Source organism: Tursiops truncatus, chromosome 20 (assembly GCF_011762595.2).
Source record: "Tursiops truncatus isolate mTurTru1 chromosome 20, mTurTru1.mat.Y, whole genome shotgun sequence".
NCBI lineage: Eukaryota > Metazoa > Chordata > Mammalia > Artiodactyla > Delphinidae > Tursiops > Tursiops truncatus.
The window spans coordinates 10984312-11005216 of NC_047053.1; the positions used below are offsets into that span (position 1 = coordinate 10984312).

The 20905-nt window shown below is 61.7% G+C and overlaps 3 protein-coding genes across 7 annotated transcripts in view; 2 read left to right on the plus strand and 1 right to left on the minus strand.

Moving 5' to 3' along the window:
* On the plus strand, nt 1–4148 carry GGT6 (gamma-glutamyltransferase 6). The gene is given in 9 exon segments (XM_073797918.1): nt 1–81; nt 408–751; nt 1310–1482; nt 1564–1677; nt 2005–2071; nt 2073–2363; nt 2365–2733; nt 2735–2851; nt 2853–4148. Coding segments are annotated over 9 exon segments (1662 nt in total). The 3' UTR covers nt 2959–4148.
* Nucleotides 4149–4211: 63 nt separating this feature from the next.
* Nucleotides 4212–19318, plus strand: MYBBP1A (MYB binding protein 1a). The gene is made up of 26 exons (XM_033847382.2): nt 4212–4452; nt 4646–4744; nt 5475–5558; nt 5648–5722; nt 5815–5922; nt 6927–7102; nt 7263–7430; nt 7537–7654; nt 8793–9088; nt 9734–9844; nt 10455–10580; nt 10758–10925; nt 11012–11111; nt 12722–12818; nt 12918–13069; nt 13431–13517; nt 13602–13763; nt 13849–14019; nt 14113–14270; nt 15320–15572; nt 15796–15921; nt 16009–16077; nt 16667–16780; nt 16992–17093; nt 17977–18125; nt 18301–19318. The coding sequence occupies exons 1-26, from the start codon at nt 4246–4248 to the stop codon at nt 18863–18865; spliced, it is 4041 nt and encodes a 1346-aa protein (XP_033703273.1). The 5' UTR covers nt 4212–4245; the 3' UTR covers nt 18866–19318.
* SPNS2 (SPNS lysolipid transporter 2, sphingosine-1-phosphate) overlaps nt 19186–20905 on the minus strand; it is a 35271-nt gene continuing 33551 nt past the window's right edge. For 4 of the 5 annotated variants that reach the window (XM_073797991.1, XM_073797992.1, XM_033847385.2 and 1 more), the window contains one exon: nt 19186–20761. In XM_073797991.1, the coding sequence (XP_073654092.1) occupies nt 20278–20761 (484 nt within the window). In that variant the 3' untranslated portion in view covers nt 19186–20277. The remainder of the gene's footprint in view (nt 20762–20905) is intronic. The other variant, XM_033847384.2, reaches the window with a different exon arrangement.

The window sequence follows — 20905 nt, forward strand, 5'->3', positions numbered from 1 at the left end:
ATGACTGGAGAACAGATGAGACTGCAGCACTCTTTGGAGTTCTATGATTTTCCCACAGAACTCCTTGAAGTGAAACCCAGAGTGAAGGAGGCTGCAGCTCCCCAGGAGCCCTATGGCGCCACCTGCTGGATAAGGGCCGCATAACGTGCCCAGGGAGGTAGGTACCTTCACCACCCAAGTTGCTCCCCACCCAGACCCCTGGAGTGGCCTCAGGCTGAGCCTTGACCCAAGCCAGAGACCAGAAACCCCCATACCATGCTGAGCCCTGATCCAAGCCAATGTACTGCAGTTCTCACTCAAGCTTCCCGTCCCTAGATTAGAGCCTTAACAGGACCGGGATCCAAAGGCGGCATCCCCTAAAAGGAGCGGCCTGCGGGTGCCCTGGGTCTCAGGGGCTGTGGCCCTAGGACTGGGCTTCTCCTTCCCCTGACGGGGTCCCCTGCCACAAGAGCTCCTCGGGCCCTGTGCCCTGGTGGGGCAGGGTCACTCACAGCCTCCCTGGCCCCGTGCCCTGCCCACCATCCTTCCCCAAGGGTGCCTCCACCTCCTCCCCACTGGCTCAGGCTTGGGCAGGGCCTCCAGAGACTCAGCCTGGACGGCGGGCAGGCACCGTGGGCCTGGAACCTATAGCAGGGCCTGTGCTCTACCAGAAGCTGCTGGTCTGGGAACCAAGCCTGGAGTCTGAGGAGGAAGAGGGTGAGATATCAGAGCAGCTCATTCCACATCCCTCGGGGCCCCAGGACTCCTCTGGGTGAGGCAGGGAGGGGTCTGGGCACCCAGCAACTCAGGACTGAGGCTAGCAAGTGTCTCCCTCTGGAGCCCCTAAGGAGCGCCAGACAACCCCGTGCTTGGCCAGCTCTAGGAAACTTCTGGTTGAGTGGGGGGACCCCCGGCTGCAGCCCCAGGCCTGGCCTGTGCCGGTCAATCCAAGGTCTGTGCATCTGAAGGGACATTTGTATCAAGTCGGCCCTGCTGGCTGCTCTGCCGAAGGCTCCCAGCTCCCACCCGCTGGTGCACGAGGCACCTGCTGGGCAGGCTGGTCCTGGCTACACCTGGCCAGGCCCTGCTCCTCAAGCCTGCCAAGCCCCCTTCAGGCGTCCCTCCAACCTCCTCTCCAGAGACTCAGTTTCCCCCAAGCTCTTTCCCATCTCTGTGTCTCCAGACAGGCTGTGACTTCTGCCAGGAGGCCCTTTCTCCTTGGCAAACTTATACTCCTCCTTGCAAGCAAGACCAAACCTTTTGGGAATTGTTTGCTGGGTTCTTGGGTGTCTGCCTGCCTGGTCCTGGCTCGGGACATCCCTCTCTGCAGGAACAAGGCTGGCAGTCTGCCCGGGGCTGGTGGCCGTTGGCTTCTCCCTGTCCGTGAGGCAACTCCACAGAGCTGTGCCTCTCCAGGAACCTTGGGCTCTGGGGCCCCTCCAGCCAGTGGGCGCTCCCACAGGCCTGGCGTGTACCACCGCGGCAGCATCATCGGCCCTACAGGTCAGTGCTAGGAGCAGCTTGGGGGAGGGGAGGGCCGGGGTCACGGGTCCCAGTCCCGAGACAGCCCCTTTCTTGCTGCAGCCATGTGCTCCCACCTGGGTGGAGAGCTGTCTGTTGCCGGGGGCAACATCGTGGATGCTGGACTTGCAGCAGCTTTGTGTCTGGCGGTGGTGCATCCTCATGCCACAGGGCTAGGTCAGTGACCCCCAACCCCAGCCAGCGACCCCAACCCTGGGCATGATCAGTAAGTTGGAACTCAGGCAGTCAGTGGCCCCTGGCCTTCAAGGCTGGCTGGTGAGCAGGACGTAGGACTTGGGCAGTAGCCCCAACTCTAGGCTGTGACCCTTGATCCCAGATCAGTATGACCTTGACCCCAGGCCTGGTTATTGATGCCTGTCTCCAGGCCTAGTCAGTAACCACTAACCCCAGGCTAAGTCAGTGACCCTTCACCTGGGACTACTGAGTGCCCCTGACACCAGTCAGTGCCCCGGACCCCTGTGTGACCCCTTTGTCTCCTCCCAGGCACTGTGTTCTGGGGCCTCTTCCATAGTAGCTCCTCAGGCAACTCAACCGCCCTGACGTCAGACCCCAGCCCCCGGCCTGGGGCTACCCTCGGCTCTGCCTGCCCTGCATTTGCTACACACAGGCTTTGGCCGCCTGCCCTCGCCACACCTGCTGGTAGGCCCCACCATGCTGGCTCAAGAGGGCTTTCTGGTAGACGCAGCCCAGGGCACAAAGGGCCTCTGTCCCCTACTTTGCCACACTGATGGGACTCCCCTGGGCCCTGGGGCCCGAGCCACCAACCCCAAACTGGCAGCTGTGCTCCACCGGGCTGCACTTGCTCCCACCCCAGACCTTGCCAGGGATGCTCTACTGAGTCTGGGGGCTGGAGGGCCCCTCAGCTAGGCCCATGCCCACCTTGGAGCCAGCACTGCAGCTACCTGTGCCCCAGGGCATCCTGTTCACCACCCCCAGCCCCTCAGCTGGCCTGGAACTTACTGGAGGTAGTTCTACAGTCCGGGGGGCGCAGCCCTGCCCAGCACCCCTACAAGCTGCCGTCAGCCCCGGGAGCAGTGTCCTGGCCACCGTGGACAGCAGCGGCTCTGTGCTCCTTACCTCCTCGCTCAACAGTTCCTTCAGCTCTGGACGCCTGTCCCCAAGTGCCGGGGTTCTACTCAGCAAGCTGGTGGCCGAGTCTGCAAACAGTGCCTGGGCCTGTCCCCTCATCCTTCTTGACAGCTCAGACGACACAGGCCGACGTGTTGGGGCTCATGCCTTCAGGGACCCCTGCAGCTGCCAGAGTCATGACTCACTCACTGCTCAGCTACTTGGCTGGGCCCCAAACCCAGGCCCAGCAAGGACCAACAGAGCCCCGGAGCTTGTGGCCAAGGGACCCTGCTTCAGGTGTCCGCCCACGCAGAGCATGCCCATGTCTCCAGTGTCCCCAGTGGCTGCTGCTCCTTTCAGGGGTTTTGAGGTGGGGCGGTGCCTGGCAGCGGTGGGTGGGAGTAGGGGGTCTCAAGCCTGGAGGCCAGGGCAGAGCAGGCCCAGCACCAATGGAGTACATGAAGAGTGTGCACCAATCCTGTGCCCACTGCTGGCTTAGGCCCTCAACTTCTGGCCTGATCAGTCGCCTGGACTTGAGTTTTTTCAGCTAAGGAACCTGAGGACAATGAGGAAGGAACACCAGGGCGTGGGGACGGCCCTGAGTTCAGATCCAGCTCCGGGAAGGACAGGTGGAAAAAAGCCACGCCCCTCCCTAAGCTCTGGGCCTCCAGGCAGGGCAGGCAGATCCTGGCGCACTGCTGGCATCCCTGTGCTCCCCTTCAGGCCACACTCCACTGATCTCCCTCATCTGGGCTGGAAGCAACATAAAGATCAAGCCTCCTGGACGCCACGTGCCATTCCTACTTCTTGGTTACTTTCGCATCAGCCTTTTAGGCACCTGGTGTCTGGGCTTCGCCCATGGACGACACAGGAGACCCCTACCCAGGGACACAGAGCCGGGCTGCTGTCTTTCTGCTCACCTTCTGGGGCACCACATGTACAAGGTAAACCACTTATTCTCACTTTCTGAAACAGCAGAGCAAGGAAGTGGTTGAGATGATGAGTAGTTGGGTGTCTCGGGCTACAAAAGGGGCTGGAGCTGGGTGTGTGGAATTTCAAGGCCAGCGTTGGCCCTCACCTCCCTGCTTCCCAGAGCGCCAGGGCCTCTGAACGACGATCCTCCAGAGACAGGTTCTCAAGCCAAGCAACAGGCGTGGCCAGTAGCACTCCTCAGCCGCCCTGTAAGAGGTATCTCTGATTTAAAGAACGCAACCCCCCCACCTCCCCCTTACTGCTCCCCACAACGAAGAAAATTCTTCCCCCAGCTTAAGTGATACCACAGCCTACCCGCTGATGTTAGCCCCAAACCTAACATCCCCCTCTTTTGCATCACCCACTACCAGCTCTAAATTAGCTGGAATTTTCTCACATTACCTTGGTCCGATCCAACTGGTCTTCCTGCTTCTACTCAGCTCTCCTACAATCCGTCCTCCACACAGCAGGATAATCTATTAAAAGTGCAAGTAAGATCAAGCCTCGTCCCTGCGTAAAACCCTCCAGTGATTCCCCATCACAATCAGAATAAAATTCAAACTCCTGATCTCCCTGAGAACAGAAGAGCCAGGCCGCCCCGCCCCCAGCCGACCCACTTCAGTGCGCATGCGCCGCGACCCGACCTGGAAGAGGCAGTCTTCAGAGCCCACGTGTTCGACAAGCATGGCGGAGACGGAGAGTACGGACGTTGCTGAGCCTCCGGCTCCGGGAGAGGCCCCGAAGAGTGGCGCCCGGCCTGTCGACCGTCATGGCCTGCTCAAGCACAGCCGCGAGTTTTTGGATTTCTTCTGGGACATTGCGAAGCCGCAGCAGGAGATGCGGCTTGAGGCCACGGAGAAGCTGCTGGAGTATCTGCGCGCAAGGCCAGAGGTATGGTGGCGGGACCTGGGACGGGGCTGTATAGCTCCCGGCAAAGATGTAGCGGCGGGCCCCAGGAGTTGGGCCCGGGGTTATGTGGTCGCGAACGTGGAGGCCCAGGTGAGCGCGCGCCGAGGAAAAGGGATGAGCGGGTGCCGGACGGTTCTTTTCACCGCCCCACCTGGGTATGTGCTTGGTTCCTCAGGGATCATCCGAGCTGAAGTACTCCCTGAAGCGCCTAATCACTGGGCTCGGGGTCGGACGAGAAACAGCCCGGCCTTGCTACAGTCTGGCCCTGGCGCAGGTGAGGTGGTGCTTCCTGGAATGGGTTCAGCCTTGCTGATCAAAACGGTGGGGGAGTGAGAAGGGCAGATGTCCCAGCTGTAGGAGAAGTGGCAGCTGAGAAACTGATGGGGTGGCATCCGAGTTGATGGGAGGTGTCTCCACGTGGACGCGGAGAAAACTGCATGAGCACGGCCTGTGTGCAGAGAAGCCCAGGCAGGTGCAGTGGAAGGTTGAGTTCGCTTTGGGGTACATGGGTTGACCAGCCTGAGGTACATTAACCGGGGGTAGTAAGCTTTGGGGTGAGTTCTCTTACCTCTGCAGGGTTCGGGGCCCTCTTCTCCCAAGGGGCACTTCAGCTAATTATAGGCTATCTCTAAGGAGTCTGAACAAATGGAAGGGCTGTAGAGACCTGGTCCTTGAGGGTCTGCCTGGGGGGAGCTCAGAGCAGGCTGTGGGGACAGAGTGTTTGGGAATCGCAGTCGAGCAATCTAGCGGCCCAAGGAGGTACTTTCTGAACCCCAGCTGGGCATGGGGTAGGGAGGCAAGATTCAGTTCCATTCGCAGCTGTGTTCTATCATCAGCACTGCTCAGAGGCGGGTAGGCAGTTTAGGAGGCATCCTTGGGGTGGGAGCGGGGCTCCACGGCCTCTGGGCAGAAGTTGAAGGGAGAAGTGGGAGGCGATGGAGGCCTTTGGGATGTGGCTGGGCCGCTCCCCCAGAACCCCTCCTTTCCTCCTTTCCTCCTGGCAGCTGTTACAGGCTTTTGAAGACATCCCCTTGTGCAGCATCCTGCAGCAGATACAAGAGAAATATGACCTGCAGAAGGTTAAGAAGGTGAGAGTTAGTGGCCCCGGGGAGGTCAGCGGCCCCAGGGCTGGGGAACACTTGGATCCTTCTCACCAGTGCCTGGAATCCTTTTCTAGGGGATGGTGAGACCTGCTCTCTTTGGAAACCTGTTTGGGGTGCTAGCCCTCTTTCAGTCAGGCAGGCTGGTGAAGGTAAGGGTTTTGGGGGTGTGTGGACTGGCTTGGAGTGGTGGGGGGAAAGGGGCATGCCCTGCTCACACCCTCTCTGCCTCTGGGGGTACCAGGACTCGGAGGCACTGATGCAGTCGGTGAAGCTGCTGCAAATCCTGGGCCAGCACTACAGCCACTTGCAGGAGCAGCCCCAGAAGGCCCTGGTGGACATCCTCTCGCAGGTACGGGGCCTGGGGTAACGCTGCCTGTTGTAGAGGGAAACGGAGACGACGCGAGTTTACGCGTGGAAACACAGCACTGTCCTGCGGAAATTTAAGAGTCCGCCTGCCGATGCAGGGGACACGGGTTTGTGCCCCGGTCTGGGAAGATCCCACATGCCGCGGAGCGGCTGGGCCCGTGAGCCACGGCCGCTGAGCCTGCGCGTCCGGAGCCTGTGCTTTGCAACGGGAGAGGCCATAACCGTGAGAGGCCCGCGTACAGCAAAAAAAAAAAAGTGAGAAAGAAATAGGTGTGGTTTACTAGACTAAATAAAACATGTTACTGTGTCTAAAGTATTAATGTGCAGTCAGTACAAAAAAACTGTAGAGGTAGTTTACGTTCTTTTAAGTTTCCAAAATCCAGTGTGTTGAACACTCGGTGTATTTCCATTCAGATTAGCACATCCTAAGTGCGTGGGGTGCACATGTGGCCAGTGGCAGCCATATTGGATGGTGCCGTTTTAGAACAGTGCCTGGCATGTGCCCGGTGGGTTCAACGTGTTTGCCATTGATTTGGGCAGAGCTGGCCCCTCAGGGGCCCCCACTGCCCTATGTGGGAAATGGAGGTGGGCTGGTACCTAGAATCCTTTGCTGCTGAGGAAAAGGCAGGGACCGGTACATCCCAGGCCAAGGCTTTCTGCACAGCCCTGGCCACAGAGCCAAAAGGACCTTCATGTGGGGCACGTTGTATAAGAAATGGGCTAGTTCTGCAAAACCCAAGAGAGGAATAATTAAAAGGGTGGTCCAGGGCCAATTAGCATCAGTGGGGTGCTTGTTTAAAACCCAGCTTCAGGGACTTGGGAACTTGAGCTTTCTAAGGAACACCCTCTGATGCCTGGCAAGGTGGATTGTGGCTGTCCCTCCTTGGGCTGGCAGGTGGAACGGGGCCCAAAGGACTCACCCCCTGGGGAGAGACAAAGGGTGCTATGAGGGAGGCCCCCATCCCTCAACCCATGTCCCCACGCCAGGTCCCAGAGGCCATGTTGCAGGAGGTCCTGCCAAAAGTCCTCAAGCCCGACTTGAATTCAGTACTTGGTTCCCCTGAGCACCTGGAGCTCTTCCTCTTGGCCCAGCAGAAGGTGCCCAAGAAGCTGGAGAAGCTGATGGGACCGGTCAACCTGTTCTCAGATGAGAGCATCCCCAGGTGTGAGGAAGGCGGGGAGATGGGCTCTCTGGGCCTCGGGGCTGCCTCTCCATCCACGGGTTTGCGCCATGGCCTGGGGTCGGGTGTCCATGTGGCCCCAGGCCCCTGGCCCTGTCTGTTTAGGGAGTGCCCCCTGAGTCCCCTCCGCCTTCCTCTGCAGGCTGGTGACTGTGCTGAAGATGGCGGCCACCTCTGTGAAGAAGGAACGCAAGCTGCCTGCTGTGGCTTTGGACCTGCTCCGCCTGGCGCTCCAGGAAGACAGCTTCCCACGGTTCTGGAAGGAAGTTGTGGAACAAGGGCTCCTGAAGAAGCAGTTCTGGCCGGCCAGGTGCGTGAGTGCTTGACCTCTCTCCATCCCTTCTCCCAGGTTTGTTAAGCAGGGATGGGCCAGGGGTCCGAGGGCTCTGACCAGGCTCTGTCCTGCGCCCCCTTAGCTACCTGTGTTTCCGCCTGCTGGGCGCGGCCCTGCCCCTGCTGTCCAAGGAGCAGCTGCAGCTGGTGATGCAGGGGGACCTGATCCGCCATTACGGGGAGCACATGGTCACTGCTAAGGTAGGCGCTGCCCCCTGTGGCCCAGCCCTGCCAGAAAGGGCCAGGCGACTGGGCTGCTTCCTGCCAAGAAGTTGGGGTGGGGGGGGCCGCCTCTGGGGTCAGCTGGCTTCCAGAAGAGAGGGTTGCTCTCCTCTCCATGTTAGTGGTCCTGCTGGGATGGGCAAGCACAACTGCTGTTGGGAGGGACCTGGGACCTGGGTGTCCCTTCTCTCTGTGTAAAGTGAGCTACCTGAGGGCCGACCCCCGGCCCCCGCAACCCCTGCCTCTATAGCTGTATACCCCTCCCCCCGCCTCTATAGCTGTATACTCCTCCCCCTGCCTCTATAGCTGTATACCCCTCTCCCTGCCTCTATAGCTGTATACCCCTCCCCCGCCTCTATATACCCCACCAGCAGTCTGTCCAGACCTCCCTCCACCCCCAGCTAGTGCTACAGTGAGAACAGCCATCATCACCGATGCCGTTTTGAGCAGTCTGTGCACCCCACACTAAGCTAAGTGCGCCACAGGAGAATCAGCTGGTGGTTAAGAGCACGGAATCCCGGACCTGGGTCGGCCAGGCTCCCTCCTGACTCCACCGCAGCTGTGTGGCCTTCCGCAACTTGCTTCCTTTCTCTGTGCCTGCTTCTGCCTGCCCGTGAGATGAGAGGAGCGGGACCCTCCTCGGTCACTGTGAGGATGACCAGGCTCATATTGTCCACAGGCGCTTAAAGCAGTGCCCTGTTCACAGGAAGTGCTGCTGGGTTTGTTAGTAGCTCGTTTCATCTTTATAACCAGCTTTGGAGAGCTGCTGTTCCTCTCTCCTGGGTGAAGGACAGGCTTAGAAAGGACAGAGCAGTAGTTAAGTGCACGGACTGGGGGGCCAGACTGACTGGAGCCGGATCCCAGCTGCACCACGTGGAGCCCCGTGACCCTCAGAAGTTACTTGCAAGCTTTTTTGTGCCTCGTTTTCTTCATCTGCAGAAGAGAGGGGCCCAGGGCAAAGGGTTGTTACAAAGATTAAACTCTGGGGCGCCTGGGCAACCCAGCTGGTACAAGGGAGGGGCTTCCTGGGCCTCAGTATAGCCTGTTGTGGAAGAAGCTGGGGCGCTGTTGGATCCCTCCTGGCTGGTGACCCCGGTGCTGTGCCCACCTCTCGCAGCTCCCGAGCCAGTTCAAGTTTGCTCCAGAGATGAATGAGTACGTGGGGGCCTTCCTGAAGGGCTGCCAGGACGACCCCGAGCGGCAGCTGGCCCTGGTGGTGGGCTTCACGTCCGTCACCAACCAGGGCCTCCCCGTCGTGCCCACCTTCTGGCGGGTCACGCAGTTCCTGAGTCTCCCCGCCCTCAAGGGCTACGTGGCTTGGCTGCGGGACATGTTTCTCCAGCCCAACCTGGACTCCTTGGTGGACTTCAGCACCAACAACCAGAAGAAAGCCCAGGACGCCTTGTTCCACGGGTGAGTGGGCCTGGTGGGGAGGGGCCTGCTGGCCCCAAAGGCCTGGATCCTCCCTCGCATGGTACCGTGGTTCCCCAAGCGGGGAGCGGTGGGGAAGATCTAAGCCTTCACTCTTTCCTTTTTGTATATAATATATATATATTATATATTTACTTATTTTTGGCTGTGTTGGGTCTTCGTTGCTGCGCGTGGGCTTTCTCTAGTTGTGGCGAGCAGGGGCTACTTTTCGTTGATGTGCGCAGGCTTCTCATGGCGGTGGCTTCTCTTTTTGTGGAGCACGGGCTCTAGGCGTGTGGGCTTCAGTAGTTATGGCACGTAGGCTCAGTAGTTGTGGCTCGTGGGCTCTAGAGCACAGGCTCAGTAGTTGTGGTGCACGGGCTTGGTTGCTCTGCAGCATGTGGGATCTTCCCGGACCAGGGATCGAACCCGTGTCCCCTGTGTTGACAGGCGGATTCTTAACCACTGCACTGCTAGGGAAGCCCCTGAGCCATCGCTGTTAAAGGCCTCGGTTTTCTCATACGTGGCCCCGTGCTGGTGATAAGGGCGTTGGGGGATCTTTATTGGTTTTCCTGTCTCCAAGACGGGGCAAGGGAGCACTGTTTTCACCACCTCTAAACGGCTTCCGGACTTGCCTCCTGCCCACAGGCCGGAGCGAGCCGTGTTCCGGCTACGGAAGTGGCTCATCTTCCGCCTGGTCAGCATCGTGGACAACCTGCACGCGGAGAAGGAGGAGACCTTGATTGAGGAGGTGGCCAGGTATCGTCACGAGATGTGCTTGAACCCCACCTCCCCACGGGTGCAGCGGCCTCTTGTCTGGAGCCAGGAGCCTGGGGGTCAAGTTGTCCCTGCCCCTTAGGCAGGAGGAGATTTAGGGGAACTCCTTGGGGGAACCCTCGGAAGGAGGGTCGTAGAGGCTTGGGCTGGCTCCACCCTCCCCAGGCGCCTTTGCGCGTCGGCAGTTTTGGGGGGTCCTCGCCTCTGCATCTGCCAGGCGCCCCTCCCACCCTCCCCAGGCGCCTTTGCGCGTCGGCAGTTTTGGGGGGTCCTCGCCTCTGCATCTGCCAGGCGCCCCTCCCACCCTCCCACCTTCCCTGCAGCCCCAAGAGAGGCAGAAGCGGTGGTGCCCTGGCCGAGGCCACACAGCCTCACATCTTGGTTGTGAGGGAGGGATGCTGGTGCTCTCCCTAGTCCGGCCTGGGCTCTGTTCTGCTGGGGATCCAGACCTGAGAAATGGCCGTTCTCTCATCGTTGCCACCTGGCACCAGGCCCTCGGTGGGGGCCCGAGGATGGGCTGCTCAGAATGGTGGCACTGACTGAGGGTAACACGGGTTATTCTCCCTCCCTCCCTCCCTCCCTCCCTCCCCAGGTTTTGTTTTTTCCACTCATTCTTCGAGACAAAGAAGCCCATGTCCCAGATCCCTGAGACCGAGCAGCACTTCTCTCACCCCCTGGACAGCCGGACCCGGGAGGTGGTGGGCAGTGCCTTCTTCAGGTGGGCGCTGGGCAGCCTGGGAGAGGTCTGAGGGTGGGCGAGTGGGCAGGAAGGTGGCCTCGGGGCGCTGCTCCCTCCAGTTTGAAGCTGCGGCCCAGTGGGCCACAGTGTGGGGCTTGGGGGGGGGGTGGCCTTGTTCACCAGCCCAGCCTGTGACCCTGACCCCGCCCCTACCAGCCTGCTGCAGACCCTCAGCACGCAGTTCCGGCAGGCGCCGGGGCAGACGCAGGACGGGCAGCCCTGGACCTACCACCTGGTGCGGTTCGCAGACCTGCTGTTGAGCCACAGCCGCAACGTGGTTCCCCTGGTGGCCTTCACCACGCAGCAGCGCCAGGCCTGGGACCGGTGAGGGTGCAGTTGCCACAGCATGGGTGGGACACTGGGGTACTGACGCTGGCCACAGTGCCTGAGGGTGTGCCTGTCTCCCCCAGGACTCTGAAGACTCTGAAAGAACTGGAGGCCCAGTCCTCAGAGGCCAAGGCCACTGCCTTCCAGCACCTGCTACTCCTGGTGGGCATACACCTCTTCAAGGTATGGCGGCCTGGAAGGGAAGGGGTTACAGACCTGGGGTCCGCGGTGGCCAGGAGAGGCTCTGGAGTGTTGAAGTTGGCAGGTTTCCTAGGCTGACTGCTGCGGGCTGGAATTACAGCCCAAGGACGAAATCACTGCACCCACTTACTGGGCCCCAGCTACCTCCTGAGCTTTCCCAGGCAGTGTCCTTTGTTTGTAATGCCCACAGTTTTGAGGCAGCCGCGTCCTCTGTTTGACAGGTGGGGTAACAGACTTAGGTAAAGTAACTTACCCCAGGCCATACAGCTGTTGGCTAGGATTCAAACATAGGGATCTGACTCCACTATCCCACAGGGCCTCCCAAAACTGCCTTACTGACCAGAGGCGATGGATGTAAAGAAGAGGGGCTCTGGCTCTGGGCATACCAGTCACTGATGGGGGCAGTTCTTCTGTCTGTCAGTGGTCAGTTAGAAGCGGGGTCCTGACTTTTCTGTCTGACTCTCGCACTTCCAGAACCCATAGTAGTGGGTTGAGGGTAGCGTGTTTCTGTCTAGTGCTCCCCACGTGGGGTTCTGTGCCCTGTCACTATATTCCTTACATTGTCACTCATACTCTTTCTCATGACAGGTCCTCTAGAACCAGTTTTGTCTCTTTTTCTATTCTTTCCAGCAAGAAACTTTGACCACGTTTGGAGTTTAGTGCCAGCAGCTCTTTTGAGCCTCGTGGTTTCTTCCCGGCTCTGAACCCTGGTTTCTCTGAGGGTTTTCCTCTTGCGTTGTGTGGGCTGGCTCTTGTGGGGCTGCTTCAGGTCTTGAGTAGTCTGAGACGGGACTCCCTTCTGGGAGTTTTTGCTTCCAGGTCTTGGGCACTCAGCCCAGCTCGTACATGAGCTGTGTGGATAACGATCGGTCTCGATGCCCCTTCCAGTGCTTGGCACTGGGCCTCTGAGGGGCCTACCCAGACCCTGGGACCTCCGAGCTGGACTTGGGTAAACGGTACCCAGCCACAGCCAGGAAGCTGGAGGCAAAGATGGCCGGGGCTTGGGCCCTGTTCTGGCCTTCGCTCCACCACCCCTGCCCCCAACACTGACGCTGCCCTGCTGCATTATGGGGGAAAGTCTGCCTTTTTGGTACCGACAGTCACACAGGTTATTTTCAACTCACCGGTCGGTGGCTGGAGTCTGGGCTTATTTCCCTATCAAGATGGGTTTAAATTTGTTAAGATCAATGATTTTCAGGTCTTTCTCTGTAGCAATGTTGAGCTGGTGTGGGAGGAGAAATCTAGAACTGCAAATCAGGAGGCTGGGACCTGCTGGTGCCCTGTGGTCCTGACCAGGCCAGCCTTGTCAGGCTCTCCACTGCTCTGGCAGCGGTGGGCAGGTTGGGCTTCACGGTCTCTGAGGGCGCTCAGACCCCGTGCCTGCGTGTTACTTGTAAAAGGTCATCAGCTCTTGGCTGCCCCTGGGGTCTGGCTGGGGTCCTCTGCTCTGGGTTGTGAAGGTGACTGGAAAGGGCAGTCTGGAGTCTTCTAGGCCTCAGATGCCAACTCCTCCCACTTGGCCACCCCCTCTTCTGGCTCAGCAAAGGCTGGGAATGGGGCCTGGCTCCTGATTTCTGTCCTGTCCTGCACAGTCCCCCACAGAGAGCTGTGACCTCCTGGGCGACATCCAGACCTGCATCAAAAAGAGCCTGGGGGAGAAGCCCCGTCGGACCCGTTCCAAGGCCACCAGTGGGTCATCGTCCCAGGGGGGTGGGGGGGGGCAGGCAATAGGGACCCAGCATGGGGCGCTGGTGCCCTGCCCAGACTCAACCCTTTCCCTGCTCGCAGACCCGCAGGAGCCGCCGTGGGTGGAAGTGCTGCTGGAGATCCTGCTGGCCCTCTTGGCCCAGCCCAGCCACCTGATGCGCCAGGTGGCCCGAAGTGTGTTCAGCCACATCTGCTCCCACCTGACTCCACGTGCCCTGCAGCTCATCCTGGATGTAAGTTGGGGCCTTTGGGGAAATGGGTCCCGGGATGGGGCTCTCCAAGCGCTGGGCTGCACTAGGGCTGCCTCGTTGCCACCTTGTCCTGACTGTAACCTGCAGGGTGGTTGGGGGCCTCCTTCAAAGTCTCCTGCTGTGCACCCTGACCCTGGGTTTGCCAAGAGCTGACGGGGTTTATCAAGGAGGCACTGGAGGGAGTGGCTTTCTCTCCTGGGCTCCATCTTCCTCCCTGAAATGGGGACCTTTGGCCGAGACCGGACGGCCATGGTCAGGGAAGGCAGTTGAGAGGGCCCAGGGGTCTAAGGTGGGTGAAGGGGCCGGGCCAACAGGTGCATCAGCCATCTGGGAATCCCGGCAGGTGCTAAACCCCGAGGAGAGCCAGAATGAGGACGACAACGTGGTGGTTACAGACGCCTCTGAGCGGCAGTTGCTGGGGGATGCGGAGGTTCGTGCCAGCGAGGGGCGGGGGGTCGGGGGGGGCGGACACGCGGTGAGTGGTGGAAAGGCATGACGCGCGGCCCACCCACAGGATGAGAGCTCGGACGACGGCGAGGACAAGGGCAATGAAGACTCAGAGAGCGACGAGGAGGAGAGCAGTGACGAGGAGAGCGACGAGGAGGAGCGGGACGGGGACGTGGACCAGGGCTTCCGGGAGCAGCTGCGGGCGGTGCTGCAGGCAGGGAAGGCGCTGGTGAGCAGGAGCCGGGCTGGGGGCCCTGCGTCCGTGTGCGTCTCCTGCACGAGGCCGGGCCGCTCACGGGGCATCTGTTCCTCAGGGCGGAGCTGACGGCGAGGACGACGACGAGCTGGGGGATGAGGCCATGATGGCCCTGGACAAGAACTTGGCCAGCCTCTTTGCCGAGCAGAAGCTGCGCATCCAGGCCCGGAGGGACGAGAAGAACAAGCTACAGAAGGAGAAGGCACTGCGGCGGGGCTTCCAGATCAGGGTGAGCCCGCGAGGCGGCCCACCCCCACCCTCCGTCCAGCCTCCCTCTGCTCCCGTCCCCACACCTGGCTGAGCCCACCCTTCCCGGCTACAGGTCCTGGACCTGATCGAGGTGCTGGTGACCAAGCAGCCCGAGAACCCCCTGGTCCTGGAGGTGCTCGAGCCGCTGCTGCACGTCATCCGGCGCAGCATGCGCACCAGCAGCGCGAAGCAGGAGCAGGACCTGCTGCACAAGACGGCCCGCATCTTCATGTGAGCGCAGGCGGGCCCCGGGAGCCGGGCCTCTGGGGTTCCCTGGGTAGAAACGGTAGGAGCGGGGAGCCCCGGGGGCCCGCATCATTCGGGAAGTCTCACTCAGCTCTGCCCCGCCCGTGTGTTCTGCAGCCCTTAGCACGGGGCCCCCAGTCCCATCCCTGCCCTCGGGGTCACTGAGGCTGGGAAACCCGATAGGGCGTCCAGCGGCGACATTCTGGGCCTGTGGCAGGGGCTGGATGGGAGACGGTAGGGGCACCTAACCCAGGCTTGAGGTGCCAGGGAAGGCCACCTGGGAGAAGTTTAGGCAGTGCAGGGAGCTCCTCAGGCCCAGAGGCCACAGGCGGGGCAGAAAAGCGTGTCCACACGTGTCACACGGGAGCTGGTCAGGCGCAGCAGAGGCGAGAGGCCTCGTGGCCCGGCCCTCGCAGTACTGGGAGCCTCGGAGGCATTTGCAGCCAGGAGGCGGGCGAGTGGGTGGTGCTAGAGCAGGGAGCCCAGCAAGAGAGTCGGCGCAGTGTGGCAGGGGGAGCCCTCCCTGTCTTCTAGAGAGCAGAGGAGGTGGTGGAGACAGAGGGGCCTAAGGACTTGAGGTGCTGAGTGCGTAGCACAGAGCAGGTGGGGCGGGGCAGTGGACAGCGCGCCCCCGCTCACGCCCCCTGCAGGCCCAGGTCCCACGTGCTCATCTAGTTCTCCCTCCCACTCTGCCCAGGCCCGAAGGGTACTGAGCGCGCAGGCCCTGGTTTGTGTCTTACAAAGAGCCTGGAAGCCACCATCCCCCGGGGGGCGGGTGTAGATGGGGCTGTGGCCAGGTCGGGGTGTTGGCCCGTGGTGGAGCCTCACCCAGGGAGCTGGTTTCCCTCCGGCTTCTCCTCAGGGCCCATCTGCATGTGGTCCCGGGCCTGCCCCTGCACCCTTGGTCAGACCCCTTTCTTTAGGTGTTTGTTTCCTGCCAAGCCCCGGCGTCCCTACCCTGGGGCTTGGCCCTGCCGTGGGGCGGGGTGGGGAGGTAACATCGTGACCACCCCCACCCTGCTCTCCCCCGCCAGGCACCACCTGTGCCGCTCCCGGCATTACTGCCGCAACGTGGGCGACCGCGTGGAGACTCTGTACGCCCAGCTGGAGCGGCTGGTGCAGCAGGCCGGTCGCCAGGCTGAGTCCTCCGTCTGCCTCTACTACTTCAACGCCTCCCTCTACCTGCTCCGGGTCCTAAAGGGCAACACTGTGGGCAAGTCCACCTGCAAGGCCCAGAAGAAGGAGAAAGCCGCCACTGACGCCGGCACCCAGCCCCAGGGCCCAGAGGTGAGCAGGCGCTGGCCCGGGAAGGCTCAGCCTGGAAAGTCCAAGCCGGTGGGAGCCAGTCCCAGGAGGCGGCGGGACCATCTGCCCATTTCACAGATGGGAAGTTGAGGCTGTGCCTTCCCCGGGACCCAGCTTTCAGCCTTCTGAAGGCAGCCCAGGCTCTGCTCCCATGCCAGGGCCCCCTCTCCCTGGCATCACACCAGCTCTCTCTCCCACGGTGCAGGCTGCCAGCTGCTTGGATTTGGGCCTCGTGACCCCGATCTACTCATCGGCACTGAGCTCCTTCCTGACCAAGCGCAGCAGCCCGCTCACGGCTCCCATGTTCCTCAGCCTCTTCTCCCGGCACCCGGTGAGTTGTGGTGCCAGGCCGCCCCCTTGGGCCCCTGCTCGGCCCAGTCCTCACAGCCTAGCTCACAGCCCATTACTCCCTCCGCAGATGCTCTGTAAGAACCTGCTCCCCATCGTGGTCGAGCACGTGGCAAGCCACACGCGGCCCCGCCATCAGGTAAGGGGCTTCCCAGATCCCAGCTGAGGGCTTGTCTGAATTGCCCGCTCGACTCCTGGCTGGCTGGTTAGCTATTTGTGAGGCCTGGGAATGCTGCCCTGGGCGGGCCAGAGGGTGGGCCCTGCCCCTCCGACCTGGCCAGCCCCGCCCCCACTGTAGGCCCAGAGCAGCTGGGGGTGGGGGGCCCTTCCTGTGTGGCCCGAGCCCACCAGCTCCTCAGAGACCGTGCTCTGACCTGCGCAGAGGAAGCCCCGGGCTGATGGGTGTAGGCCTGGGGGCGGGGGTGGGACGAGGGGGCTGGCGACACAGGAGGAGGACGCACTGAGTGAGTGGAGGGCCAGGAACCCTGTCCGGCTGACTGACAGCCCTGGCTGCCCCCCAGGCCTCGGTTCTCCCACCTGCCTGAGAAGAAGGGGCAGGGGCAGGTAAGGGCCCAGCCCAGAGCTTCTGTGGCGACAGCGCCTCCCGCGTGGCCTATTCTAGTGCCCAGCAGGCTCCTGGAGCTCGTGGGGTCCCCCCCTGCGGTTCCCTCAGCCCTGGCCCAGCGTGCCGAGGCTCCTGGTCACCCCATTCTCCACCCACCCCCCAGGCCCAGGCCTGCCTGCTGCTCCAGAAGACCCTGCCCACGCGGGAGCTGAGGCTGTGCTTTAAGGACCCCGAGTGGGAGCAGCTGCTGGACCAGATCCTGGCGAAGGTCACCGAGGTAACAGCCACGGGGCTCCGCTCCCCCGCCCACTGGCAGTGGTGCTCTGGGAACCAAGGGGCAAGGGTTGCTGGACCCTGCGCCTGGGGGTGTGTTGGGGGTCCCCCCAAGGAGGCATTTCTCTCCTCGGCGCCCCAATCTCTTCGTGTGGGCAACAGCAAGGCTTTGGGCAGCTCTCTGGAGGGGCTCAGCCTGGCTGTCTTCTCCTTAGACCCTGCGGACGCTGGGTGAGGCCGAGACCAAGTCAGGGCGCCAGAAGGAGCTGTCTTCCTTGGAGCTGCTCAACGTTCTCTTCAGGAACATCCATCACGAGGTGAGTCTGGGCGCGGGAGGGCGGGCACCACGCAGGCAGGGCAGGCAGTCTGAGCAGAGGTGAGGGGGCAGGTGGGGAGACAGGTGGGGAAGGTTCTGGACGCTAGGCTCAGGAATCTGGGCTTCGTGTGAGGGGCGAGGGTGCCACAGCCAGTGCCGGGGTGGGGTGAGCCGGGGGCTGTCCCTCTGCTCCAGTAAGAAAGCCGAGAAGGGGCTGGGAGGGCTGGCGACCACGGGAGGACGCGGCTGTGAGCGCGGGGCACGGGTTTCTGGGCCTTCGGAGGCGGGCCAGGTGGGTGGCGTGTGAGATGCTCAAGGGGCCGCTGTGGGCAAGGCTCTGGTTCCTCCAGTCTGGCCCAGAGGAAGAGGTTTGGGGGTTCTTAGCGGAGACACTTGATCAAAGCCCAAGTGCGGGATAAGCTTCCAAGAGGGGGCTGCAGGGAGCAGACAGGACCAGGGCCTTGCAGAGCGGCAAGCGGACCTGAGAAGCCACGCTCAGAGGGGTAGTAAAAAGCCAGGAGAGAGAGGGGTGTTCTGGAAGCCAGTGGATTTGAAAAACAACCCATTCAGTATGTGACGGGGAGGGGGAGATAGGAGGAAAGGCATTGGCAACCCTGAGGTCACTGCATGGGGCACCCCGGAGGTGGGTGGGCCTTATGGGCTGTGGGAAGAGAACAGAACATGGCACCTGGGGCTCTTTTTTCCTTGCAACGCGAGAGAGACTAGGGATGTACAGGCAGGATTGGCTGAGGGTCCAGAAGGGGGGTGGGCTCACAGAGTGGCTCTCACCGGGCAAGGGTGGGAGGACAGGGGCCAGGAGCCAGGGAGAGGCAGGCCATGCCTCATATCACCACTGCAGCCACAGCCTTCCTGCCCCTCTGCAGAAGCTGACAATGGACCTGACCGCTGTCCTGGGCGTGCTGCAGAGCCAACAGCCGAGGCTGCAGCAGGGGCTACAGCAGGGGGCGCACTCGGCCGGCTCCAGCCGCCTCTATGATCTCTATTGGCAGGCCATGAAGTTCCTCGGAGTCCAGTACGTTCGGGGAGAGGGGGCCCCCACCTTGGGAGGGGCTGGGAAGACCCTCACGTTGCACACGTCCTGGTGTCTGCACCGCAGTGAGGGAGCTTTGGGCAGCTTGGGGACCACGGACGCGGAGGTCAACCCTGCCCTCACCACATACTTCTTTCCTTTGCTCACTTCCTCCCAGGCGTCCCAAGTCAGAGAAGAAGGATGCCAAGGAAGTCCCTAAGGCCACGCCGAGCCCCATTAGCATGAAGCGGAAGAAAAAGGGGTTCTTGCCAGAGACCAAGAAGCGTAAGAAACGCAAGTCCGAGGGCGCCACGCAGGAGGAGGCAGCCAAGCCCTCAGCCGCCGGTGGGGACCAGCCCCCCAGCACTGGCAAGAGGAAGAGGAAGATCAAGCACAAGGGCCCAGCCCAGTCCCAGGCGCAGGGGCTGCCTGCTTCCAAGAGTCCAACCCCAGAGCCCCCTGCCACGAGCCCCAGCAGCCCCGCCAAGACCCCAAAGCCGCAGAAGAAAAATCGGAAGCTGTCCCAGGTGAGCAGGGCCACCCCCGTGTCTCCTGAGTCCCCCAAGGAGCCTGCTGCCAAAAAGCGTCAGAAGAATCTGCCCCAAAAGGGGGTTTCAGGCAAGTCGCCGCAGTCCGCACTGCCTCGGAGAAAGGCCAGGTTGTCTTTGGCCAGCAGGAGCCCCAGCCTCCTCCAGAGCGGGGTCAAGAAGAAGGGGCAGCTGAGGAAGGCGAAAAAGCTGTGAGTGTCCCCATCCGCCCTAGAGACTCCTATTTTTTCACCACGATTTTAATACACAAGCCACTGTCTGAGATTCTGCCTTCCGCGCCGGGGGTGGGAGGTCTGCTGCCAGCCTGCTGGTAGGTCCTGCCCTGCAGGCGTGGCCTCAGAGACCCCAGCCCTGGGCTAGGCCCTGCCGCTGCTCTCAGGCACAGAGCAAGCTTGGGACCTTGGCTCCCCAAGCGGTGTGGGCCAGGCCCAGGGCTCTGGTATCTGGCGGGTGGGGTACAAGTGTGACCATGCCTCGTACCCCCCAGGCTGCTTTCCTGCGGGAGCCACTGGGGCGTGACTTAAATATCTTTATTTCTTCATTTACAAGAGGAATATATTTGGCTTCTCTCTTAAGACTCTGAGATTCACAGTCAGCAGCTCTAAAAAATAAAGGAGCAGTTTGGCTTCCGGAAGGAAGAGGAAGCAACACTTGGACCTGGTTCTTGTACAACAAGAAAACATTGCTGGGGCCCCAGTTGAGGCCAGGCTGGTCTTTGGGGGAAGCCCACCCCTTGGTTAGCCCCCCCACCAGGGTGCCCCAGAGCTTGGTGGGGAGGGGGGCTACACCACTAACTAACTTCCCCACCATTGAAGCCACGCCAGCCCTTCAACTGTGGGCAGAGAGCACTAAGCTGGCTGGCCCTTAGGGTCTCCTGCTGGCCACACGGGGCCACCGAGACCAGAACCACCTTGATTCCAGCAGAGGTACCGGGAGGGAGTGTGTGACGCAGAGGGGATGTGATGAGCTCCACGGGGGAAGCTGGGGGGCTGGCGCGAGGTTGGCGGCTGCGCCCCAGCGTGTGGCTCTGAGGGCGGGGGGGGGGGGAGTCTGGAAAGGGCTGCATTTGAAAGCAGCTGCTGTTTGCGTGGAGGTGGCTCTGGGTGTTGGCCTGTCCCGATGTGCCTCCGCTCCCACCAGGCTCGGCCCTGGGCCAGGAAGCTTAGTGGAGGGCTGCTTCCTCTGACAGCCAGAGCTCTGGCTGCTGCCCCACAGATTCTGGGAATTGTCCCCTGGGCGCTGCCCCTGGAAAGGGCCCAGCCTGCGGGCCAGAGTCAGTTCCTGGCTTCTGGGGGGTGGGGGTGCTATGGTGGATCCAAGGAGCCCTGTAGGCATGGGGAACCCCCAAAGGTCTCAAGCCTGGGGCACAGGTGGGGTGTAGCTGCCACCAGGGCCTTCACTCCTGGTAATGCCAGCTCCCTGTCAGGATGGTCCCCCACCTGGGAGATCTCCGAGCTGACAGCCAGCCCAAGGCAGCAGAGACAGATGTCCTCCAGAGCGACCAGCAACTTGGGTGCCCGGCTCTGCCAGGTTGAGTCCAACGTCCACAAGGTCAGAGGCCCAGCTGACAGGCTGCAGTCCTCACGCCCCAGGCGCTTCAGGGAGCCTCAGAGCCGGAAGTGCCGCCCTGAGGCTTGGGCCACCCCTTCTCTGTGCAGTCCAGGGGGTGTCGTGTCTTCAAAGCTGCAGATGACGCCTTGCCCAGCAAGCTGTGCGGGAAAGTCCAGCCCCCCGGCCCCAGAGTCTGGGGAGGGCAGAGATTGCCCCAGGATCACATAAGCCGGGGACAGGCCGGCCTCTCCCCACATACCCACAGTGGGCTGTCGTCTTCCTGGGGCCCAGGGCCCCTGCAGCCCAGACCCAGGCCTGGGGGTCTGTCCCAGCGTATAGCTCCAGCACACACAGCCTTCCCGGTTAGCTGAGGACACAGCTTCTTGGAGCCAAGGCCACGCAGCAGTCCCAGACCAGAGCCGGTGGGCACCCAGCTGTGGGTCACATGGAAAGCTTCGGGACAGCCCTACGGGGCCAGGGCGTCGGGGGACACCTCCCAGACTAGGTAGGAGCCAGGGTTCTTCATTATCCCAGTAGCACCTGGAGGGAGGGGGTCAGAGGTCAGGTGCGGAGCCCATTCCACAGCTTCCCTCTTTCACCATCCTCCCTATGGGGGAGAAACAGGCCTTTCTCGGGGCCCTGGTAGCATGAAGGGCGTGGGCCTATTGGAGCCAAGGCGTGGGG